This window comes from Ictalurus punctatus, chromosome 25 (genome assembly GCF_001660625.3).
Source record: "Ictalurus punctatus breed USDA103 chromosome 25, Coco_2.0, whole genome shotgun sequence".
NCBI classification, from domain to species: Eukaryota; Metazoa; Chordata; class Actinopteri; order Siluriformes; family Ictaluridae; genus Ictalurus; species Ictalurus punctatus.
In genome coordinates, this window is record NC_030440.2 from 19,635,789 (window position 1) to 19,646,483 (window position 10,695).

The 10,695-nt window shown below is 37.9% G+C and overlaps 1 protein-coding gene and 1 long non-coding RNA gene across 3 annotated transcripts in view; one reads left to right on the forward strand and one right to left on the reverse strand.

Moving 5' to 3' along the window:
- Nucleotides 1–4,064, reverse strand: part of LOC128629158 (uncharacterized) — a 5,436-nt gene extending 1,372 nt beyond the window's left edge. Inside the window, exons 1-2 of one of the 2 annotated variants that reach the window (XR_008393462.1) lie at nt 997–4,064; nt 468–582 (exon numbers count right to left, since the gene is read on the reverse strand). This is a non-coding gene — a long non-coding RNA (uncharacterized LOC128629158). Of the gene's footprint in view, nt 583–996 lie in introns of both variants that reach the window. The other variant, XR_008393461.1, reaches the window with a different exon arrangement.
- Nucleotides 510–6,160, forward strand: LOC108258243 (alpha-1-antitrypsin homolog). Its single transcript, XM_017456771.3, has 5 exons — nt 510–631; nt 4,071–4,709; nt 4,825–5,092; nt 5,217–5,364; nt 5,533–6,160. Exons 2-5 carry the CDS (start codon nt 4,079–4,081, stop codon nt 5,719–5,721), a joined length of 1,236 nt encoding a protein of 411 aa, XP_017312260.1. The 5' UTR covers nt 510–631; nt 4,071–4,078; the 3' UTR covers nt 5,722–6,160.
- Nucleotides 6,161–10,695: the final 4,535 nt, after the last annotated feature.

The following is a 10,695-nucleotide window of genomic DNA, read 5'->3' on the forward strand; positions in this document are numbered from 1 at the left end:
ATTTGTTTGTTTTTCACTTTAATGTCACTTGTTGCTATTTCACATTACAGGTGGAGAAAGATCAGACATGATTTATCTTGGTTTCATTACAAAAACCTGTCATTTTAACAGGGGGGTGTAGACTTTTTATATCCATTGTATGTAAATATGTGTTTAAAAACAACAACAACAACAAAAACACACGCACAGTTACTAATGATAAATGCTAATAGACAAATGTGTTCCTCAGAGATCCCTCAAGGCTTTATTTTATTTACCAATAGAAGATAATGTTAGTGTTTATTTCTATGCTGTGTTGCTCTGTGTGTTTGCTGAAAATTACCTGGAAATTAAAAATGACACTAAAATTACAAAATATAAACATTTACATTAATTCATGTAGCAGGTGCTTTATTACGCAACTGACCATTAAAGAAAGCATTATTTTCATTTTCATAAACATGGTGGATCTGAAAACAAATATTTACATTGCGACTTCAGGTCATGACCCATCGGATCAGCAGCATGATTCGAACACGACCTTTTACTCGTGGCCTTCAGAATAGTTAATGTTTAAAAGATCTTCAGCGGTCGGTTCCTAACCTATAAAATAAACCCACTTTAAGCCATATTACGTGTGGAGACTCTGAATGTAAGTACCAATACATTTTAGTTCATATAAACAATAAGGTTCCATTTTTAATATTATACATGAAATGAAATTGATTTTGAATTATTGATATTTATATTTTAAATAATTGTTCATATATATATATATTATATATATATATATATATATATATATATATATATATATATATATATATATATATATATATATATATATATATAATTCAGTGTTTGATAACGTAAATTTATAGCTAAATGATGGTAAGTTCATTGTCTGTATACATTAATTACTGCTTATCACAGTGTCCTTGTTCTTCCTATATCACATATTTCCTCCCGTATATGGATGTATTTTATGTATTTTGTGTATTTTGTCTAATTACTCACATCTTATTTTGTTGTTTAAGACATCCCATGCACTGGACATCAGAATTAAATCCAAAATGATGTATCATGCCTGATCTAAAGTCTATCAGATGTGTTGACTGTAGTATAGTTCAGCCTCTCTTTATCTTTATCAAGAAATTCCAAGAGTAAACACAAATAAAACAGTCACGTATGTGCAATGTCATTCAGTAGGAAAAAACCCAACTCGAAGGCAGTTCAACAGTTCAGCCTTAAACCGTTTTCACTCGTGTGAAATGCTGAGCTATCACAAGAAAGCATGAAATATCCCTGACCCTTTCACATGCGAAAGTCCGAAACTCACTTATTTCTTTTTATTTACACTGTCATGCATAAATTCTTAAAGACATATCCAAATTCTTTGGATTTTTTTTTGTTTATTTTTTTTTTACTTATAAGTGATTGTCACATGAATTTGGACTTTTTTATGAATAAGATATTAAAACAGTAAATGGATTGTGCATGCGTAGGAATACCGGGAGTAAAAGAATTTGGGTGAGAGAGTATGCCCAGTTCTGCTCTCTCGGACTCCAGGCCATCGAGATTTTATCTCTAACAGAATTTACAGCGCTGTAAACTCTCTCCGCTCCTTCTGATTAACCCCATAATGTGATCAGTAAACATATACATTACCAATACGTTGTTAATGCTGTACTGGTGTAAATATTTATTTCTAGTGGATTGTGAGATTTCCTTTACTAACGTTTAATAAATCAGTCTCACAAAGGATACAATGAAACTTAAACATGATACTGTATATTTCAGAAAAGTATTTATTTTATTATTATTATTATTATTATTATTATTATTATTATTATTATTATTATTGTTGTTGTTATTATTATTATATTTATCTAAATAGAGGGGTCTCGGAACAATTTTACAGTGGAAACAATGAATTCTCTAGAACTTTGTTCTTCTTTCTTTTGTTCTGCGCCACCAGAATGATTTCCATTGGAAATAGTGGAGTTTTCCTCTTTTACTTCTTTCCTTATCAAGTCCTAATAACAAAGTCATCACCATGCTGTGACCTCATGTGTGCAGACCATACAAATCCTCTTTTCTCTCTGTCTTTTTTGTTGTTGCTGATGTTGTTGTTATTGTTGTTGTTGTTGTTAAATCTGCACTGTAGAGTGTAATGTAAATTTTGAATTTTGACATCAGCATATTATTCATGAACGCTGTATGGCTAGTGCTACAACATTTTCAGGAACATTTTCAGAACAAGAACACCACGGTGATGTTTTACATTAACCACCAGGAGATGTGATGTTGGTTTCTATAAGTAGGACCATTGTGGGACAGTACACCATACACCTTGAAATGATTGGTTCCCTGGGACTTGTTGGTCGTATTGCCAGTCGCCAGTTGAACATTTTCTCACTATGTCCAAAATATGGGGCAGAAACCCCTAAATCCAGACCAGTGCTTTAACTACTGAACTTTTCTTAAAAGTGCAGAATGCAGTCAACCTTAAAGATTCCAGTGTGGAATCCAGATTTGGTGCAAAGCCATATGAACCAGTTTACAGACGATGCAGATTATAATGTGGGTTTTACTTTTTCATTCCATTTATGGTACTTATACAGAGCAATTTACACATATCTCATTTATACAACTGAGCAGTTAAGGGTTAAGGGCTTTGCTCGATGCCCAACAGTGGTAGCTTGGTGGTGCTGGGATTTGAACTCCTAACCTTCGGGTCAGAAGTCCAACATCTTAAACACTGAGCTACCACAGAGTAAGATAAGTAAGATGAGTAAGCTTAATCGGTCAGCACATTTTGTTTGAACTGGTGGCTGGAGTTCAAATATGTCTCACTATGGCATCTCACATAGGTGTTTTATATCTAATGTGGGTAGTAACAGGAAGCCAGAAGGGAGGTAGAGAGTATAGTAATGAGGTGGTGTGCGAGACTTGGGAAGATTAGGAAAACTGCAGGGGCCAGCGGCGGTTGCATTAGTCCAGTCTCAAAATGTACAAGCACCTGAGTGGCCTTCTGAGGTTGTAAAAGTGTGATATGAACAAATCATGTGATGATGTGACCTCACTGAGAAAGCTATTTAAAAGTGTTAGACAGCTGGCAGGTCGCTAACCACAAGTTTATGTGCTTTGTGGAGCACCATAACAGGGCTCTGCTTTCTAGAGACAGGTTAGACTATTGGATAAGGGCTGTAAATGCACAAGCATAATTAAATGCAGACTAAGAGATGCCTTCTTCAATTAATTGCCATTTGACAAACACTATGGCTACCTCGTGGGTGACACTAAGACCGAGGTGTCCAGCCTCAGGCCAAACGCTGCCTGCAGACAGATGTTCGTTAGCCCGTGGCTTAGAATGTATAATAGGTGCAATTTTTCACCTGACGGTGGAAGCAGACCGTGTTAACACAGTTAGATAAAATTTAAGAGCCTTTTTTCTTTGATTATGCCTGCAAATGAATTACTGCAGGATCTTTACTCATGGCTGCAGACAAAATGCACCAAGGTAATAATGAGAAGGAGAGGTTTCAAAAGAGCTGGAAACCACTAATCATGGAAAACCTTTTTTGTGAGTTCTTGAAAGACTAAAGTGGATTTGCAAACAAGTATCAAATTTGACTATTTAGATTATGAATGATTAATTGTCTAATTACTTTTGGTCTATGAAATTGGGGGGGGGGGTGTCATGTGGTTCTGGGTATTTTGGGTATTCTGATGAGGTCTAATCTGGCCCCCTTTGAAAAAAAGTTTGGAACACATTCACTAAGAGGAATGTCACATGCAGACTTTTGTAAAGTAGCAACATGAAGTTTTGATACATGGCCTGCACAAGTTCCAAAGGAAACTTCCCTGGCAGGTCAGAATAAAAGGAAATAGAATGGAAGGGTTTAGTATGTAACCATGGTTCTATGACTGAGTGGACAACTGGCAACCTGGGTCACTTGGATGCAACAGGGGCCGATTGTAGGCTGCACACATGAGGTCATGGTCTTGGTCAACTCCACTAGTTCCACAGAAAATGTAGTGGACCTCTACTCAGTTTTTAACTTTTTTCTTTTTATATTACTGTCCAGGTGATAAAATGTTGCAAACGATCCAGTGCTGTTTGACGTTTGCCCTCCTGGTGACATCGGCCTTGGGTGACCATGAAGGCCACAATCACGCAGAACATTCAGCAGATCACCATGGAGAATCACCATGTGAAGGACTCGGACCTATCAATGCCAACGTTACCTTTGCCTTCACCCTGTACAATAAACTCTCCAGCCATGCTGATACCAAAGGCAAGAACATTTTCTTCTCTCCGCTGAGCATCTCACTGGCTCTGTCCATGCTGGCTCTGGGTGCCAAGGGTGTGACACACTCACAAATAGTCAACACTCTGGGCTACAGTTCCTTCACAGAGGATCAGGTAAATGAGGCCTATGAGCACCTGCTGCAGGTACTGGGGCACAGCCAGGAGGCCAGGCTGCTGGAGATAGGAGGTGGTCTGGCTGTCCAAAAAGGCTTCAAACCTGTTGACAAGTTTCTGAAGGATCTTCAGCACTTCTACCATGCAGAGGCCTTTAGTGTGGACTTTTCCAAACCTGAAGTTGCTGTTGAAGAGGTCAACAAATTCATTGCCAAGAAAACCAAGGACACCATCACTGACATGATCAAGAGCCTGGAACCAGAAACAATCATGGTGCTCATCAACTACATCTATTTCAAAGGTAGAGTCAGCACCTTAGCAATATTTAACACACATTAAATGCCTGTATCACCTGTAGCCTGGTTTCTTTTGATGAATTACAAAGTTTTGCACAATCCTTTAATCTACTCTCTAAGGTAAGTGGGAGAAGCCTTTCCTAGCGGACGCCACCCGCAAAGCCAACTTCTATGTGGATGAGAACACGAAGGTCACTGTGGACATGATGAAAGCAAAGGATGAACAATACAATATATATATATCCAAGAACATAACCCTTATCAAGTTGCCCTACCATGGAAATGCTTCCATGGTGATCATTCTTCCCAGTGAAGGAAAAATGGACGAAGTGGAGAAACACATTACCAATGATCAGCTCAAGGACTGGATAGGCAAAGCCCGCCAAAGGTAATGCAGTCCCACACATATGCAAAATGAGACTTTCCATCACAGCAAGCTTCATTTTGATTTGTATATCATTACTGATAATATACTTTTACATGTCTGGGCTCATTCCTGGTTATTCTTTCAGGTCTGTGGAACTTTATGTGCCCAAGTTCTCCATCTCTGCCTCAGTCTCTCTTGGGGACACTCTAAAGGAACTGGGTATAATTGATGCATTCTCGGACAAGGCAAACTTCTCTGGGATAAGTGAGGATATAGAACTGAAGGTTTCCAAAGTATGTAGAGAAATCTACTCTGTATCACTTTAACCCTTGATCTCTATCATAATTATTCAGTAACTATCATAAAACTGGCAGGAAAGATGTTTGCATGGAATCTCTGACAACTCATAATTGATCAAATACATTATGTTGACTTTATTCTTGTGTTTGATTTCTCCACAGGTTCTCCACAAGGCAGTCCTCAGTGTTGATGAGAAAGGCACTGAAGCAGCTGGTGCCACCACTGTAGAGATAATACAGAGGGCTATGCCATTACCCATCAAAATTAACAGACCCTTCCTGGTCTTCATTGTGGAAGAAGCTGTCAAGAACATCCTCTTCTTGGGCAAGATCATCAACCCTACTGAATAATAACAGCCAGCCCTAGCACAGTCTAATGAACTAGCTTTGTTATTTTATTTTAAATATATTAGCAAGTGCATACGGGTCTTGCTGTTGCTTATCAATTTTACACTGGCATATTTTGTTCAGGTGAAATAACAAGCAAACAATCAATGTCATAATAAAAGTGAAAAAGAAAAATAAATGTTGTGGATGATTCTTGCAAATCAATCATCATGGATTTCTGCAGCGCTCCATTATCTGCTAGCACGTTATTGGACAGGAGCAGACAGTGCAGCAGTGAGCGATAGCAACTGTGTGTTAGTGATGTGATGAAACAGAGGTTAAGGGTTTCTGGAACGCTGAAATCCATCTCGACAGAAACTGAACCTACAGGCAGAATTATTTTCAGTTCAAGAAAAGAAGCAAAAATGAATTAAATTAAACAGGATGCTATAAAGTTTTATTTTTTTTTAAAATAAAGAGCATATATCTTTTTAACAAAGTTGGTTTATCATGTCTGCTGATCAGATTCATACTTTGTGCTGTGCATTTTCTTATTTGATAATGTGTTTGCAAATTATTTTCACTTTGTTTTATTATTAAGCTTTTGTATATCGGAGACAGAATATGATCCACACTCTACTGCTCTTTACTCCACTGGTGTAACAATTCCATTCAAAGGCCAGACAGGAACATTTTAGAATGTGGTTTTGAACATTTGTCCGTGTTTTTCCACATTATACAGTGCCCTCCGTTAATATTGGCACACTTGGTAAATATGAGCAAAAAAGGCTGTGAAAATTTGTCTTTATTGTTTAACCTTTTGATCTTTTATTAAAATAAATTCACAAAAAAAAAAAACTCTGCTGTCATGGATATCAAACACTTACAAACACAACACAGATTTATCCCCCAAAATATCTTTGTTAAATATAGGTGTGTGACAATTATTGACACCTGTATGAATTCATATGAGAAAAATACATTTGAAGTATATTCCCATTGATATTTAATTTTTTTTTAGTTCACCTGGGTGACTAGGAACAGGAAATTGTTCAGCCATGACTTCCTGTTTCACAGGGCTATAAATATGAGGTAACACACAGGCCAAATTCCCTTAGTCATTCATTACAATGGGTAAGAGCGAGGAATATAGCTGTGATGTGCGGCAAAAGGTTGTTGAGCTTCACACAATGGGGCGTGTCTATAAGAAAATAACACAAGCATTGAAAATGCCCATTTCCTCCATCAGGCAATAATTAAGAAGTTCCAGTCCACTGGAAATGTTATGAATCGACCTGGAATTGGACGTGTGTCTATATCGTCTCAACGCACTGTGAAGAGGACGGTTCGAGTGGATAAAAATCTCCAAGGATCACAGCTGGAGAACTGCAGATGAAACCAAAATAGAGCTTTTTGTTAATGTTTTGGGGCTGTTTTTCTGCCAGAGGACCTGGACATTTTGTTAGGATACATGGCATCATGGACTCTATCAAATATCAACAGATATTAAATGAAAACCTGACTGCCTCTGCCAGAAATCTTCAAACGGGCCGTGGTTGGATCTTCCAGCAGGACAATGATCCAAAACATCATCAACATCAACACAAAAATGGTTTACTGACCACAAAATTAAGGTCCTGCCCTGACCATCACAGTCCCCTGACCTGAACCCCATAGAAAACCTGTGAGGTGAACTGAAGAGGAGAGTCCACCAGCGTGGACCTGGAAATGTGAAGGATCTGGATAGATTCTGTATGGAGGAACGGTCTCGGATCCCTCGCCATGTATTCTCCAACCTCATCAGGCGTTATAGGAGAAGACTCAGAGCTGTTATCTTGGCAAAGGGAGGTAGCACAGAGTATTGACTAAAAGGGTGCCAATAATTGTTGCACATCTATATTTAAAGATTTTTTTTTTTTTTGATAAACCGGTGTTGTGTTTGCAAATGTTTGAAATCCATAATAGCAGAGTATTTTGTGATTTTTTTTAACAAAAAATCAAAAGGTTAAACAATAAAAATAAATTTTCACAGACTTCTTTGCTCATATTTACCAAGGGTGCCAATATTAGTGGAAGGTACCGTAAGCTTGTGTCGAGTGGTAAAGTCCAGAGCTCTTGTCACATTCATACTTTAAGTGTTGTTTTGCAAAATGACCTCTTCAACCTCTTCAACTTTAACCACAGATTTTTTGTATTGATCGAGACATTATGATGAAACTGTGATTCCTGTTTGTGTCCCACAACCTTTTCTGCTTTGGATGCAAGTTTCTGGATCTTGTTTTGCTCATGCAGCCTTTTCCTGGCAACTTGTTGACCCTTTTGATAATGTTCCTTATGATATATAAGTAATGATCCTTTAATTGCACTCCTGATTGGGTGATATGAGCGGCTCAACAGCACAATCATAGGCACCTTTGCTTTTTTTTTCCTAATGGAAACAAATGGCAAATGCATTGTAGATGTACATGACAGCATATTTATACTCCAGAGAAACTTGAAGTTGTCAAAAGCAACAAGGTATTTTATGGAGCCTGGAAAAGAGAGAATGGAGTCATGATGATGCCAAATCTTTACATAAGGATTTACTCATGATATTTGGCACCAAGAACAAGAAAATTCAAGATTAAAAATTATAAAGTTAAATTTCTATATTAATACCAATTGTTTATGAGAAGACCTGAAACACACCAGTGTGAACATCCTATCATGAGCACAGCTCCAGCCTGGACCCACTGGATGGTTTTCCTAATCAAGTACCTTGCATTAGTTAGTATATTTGTCCTTGCTGCTCTTGACATTTATGCTTGATCCGAGCAGTTTCTTCCTATAAGCACTTGTTTAGGGCCTCCAGACCACCAGGGGGCCCTATGAGTTATAAAACAGATATACAAAAAAAAAAGAGTGGAAACACTGGAAGAAAAATGAATAGGCTTTAAAAGATAATCTCCACTCCTGTGGTCAAAACCTCAATCACCTTCAGCTCTCTTCAGAACGATAGCAACTCAGACAATCACAGCCTTTACCATGCTAAATAACCTAATGATCATAAAACAGCAAAGGGCAAATCCGAAAACAATCAAAAACATGCAAAAAGTCAAACAAACAACAAACAGAATGAACTGAAAGTGAAATGAGAAATGAAAGTGTACAAAATCTAACACTTCCAATACAGAATCCCCTGACGAAGTTTCCACTTTGGACCCCCAAATGATCAGAACCAGCCCTGTGCTTGTCCCTCGTTTTTCCAAGTCCTTGTTTTGAGCGTTTTCGCTCATTGATAGTCTGTTTTTGTAGTTTTCAAATGATGTATTACTCCTGTTAAAGTATGTGTTTGCCAGCGTACTGACCCCTAACCTCCCCATATAAACTGTAGGCTGAACAAACACACTCATGTTTTGTTTGCTGTGTTCCCAAGTCACAGATAAAAAAAACTCAGGGGTTTACATATAATAATAATAATAATAATAATAATAATAATAATAATAATAATAATAATAATAATAATAATAATAAAATAATTGCAGTGCTTTCAAAGTGGACAATCAGCTCAATATGTCACATGACTTTAACATGACACTGCGAGATCATTGGCTAATGATTGTCTAGCTGTTGGTTTTAGTTAACATTTTATTTCAACACTCCAAACAGTTTGTTTAATGCCTTTGTTGTTGTAATTGACACAAATGATAAAGATACTGTGAATTTCTTTCTTTCCCAGTGTGCAGTATGTGTTGTGTGTGTTGTGTGTGTTCTTCCCTCCATGACCAGCAATCAGGAGATCATTTAAAACTAATTAAAGGCATCTGATAGGATGCTTAATATGCTAATCGTGCTGACATCAAATTTGAAAAGAATTTCTGAAAAGAAAGTAAATATAAGTAGCAGAATTTCATTTAAATTTTCTATCAATATGTGTTGAAATATTAATGTCACAGATCTAAACTGGCACCTGAAAACCCGGTCTGAATAAATGTTCTGCTGTGTTCTGAGTGACTCGATCTTTAATACCAGAAATGAACACTGAAATGTGGCAAACTTATTGTCAGTAGTTATTTTTATTTCTAATCACTTGTGCTTCATATCACTGATTCTTTAATTGAAATCAGCTGCTGTTTAAGAATATTCTCCAAGTCCGGGTTGTTCCACCTGGTCTAACGTACCTAATCATTTGTTGCAATGACGTGTAATTACTCACAAAATAATTATTTATGGGCATAAACTAGTAAAACCCTCTGAGACATCTGACACGAAGGAGACAAAAATGCAAATATAAATAAATAAATAAATAAATAAACACACACACACACACACACACACACACACACACTTAAGAATACAGTGTTATGCTCACTGATGAGCATGGGGAGTGAAGGCTAGCTCATCTGGTCCAATCCCACAGAAGATCTACTGTAGCAAAAACTGCTGAAAAAGTTCATGCTGGATCTGATAGAAAGGAGTCAGAACACACAGAGCATCACAGCTTGCTGCGTATGGATCTGCGTAGCTGCAGAGCGGTCAGAGCGTCCATGCTGACCCCCTGTACACCACGAAAACTCCTACAATGGCCACGTGATCATCTGAACTGGACCATGGAGCAATGGAAGAAGGTGGCCTGGTCATGTGGAGGACGGGTGTGTGTGTGTGTGTGTGTGTGTGTGTGTGTGTGTGTGTGTGTGTGTGTGTATCGCTTACTTGGGAAGTGAAGGCACCAGGATGCATTATGGGAAGAAGGCGAGCCGGTGGAGGAAGTGTGATGCTCTGGATAATGTTCTGCTGGGAATCCTCGGGTCCTGCATTCATGTGGATGTTATTTTGACACGTAGCACCTACCTAAACACTGCTGCAGACCGAGTTCACCCCTTCATGGTTACGGTGTTCCCTAATATCAGTGTCCTCTTTCAGCAGGATAATTCGTCCTGAAACACTGCACACACTGTTCAGGAACTGTTTGAGGAACATGACCAAAGAGATCAAAGTGTTGACTCGTACTCCAAATTC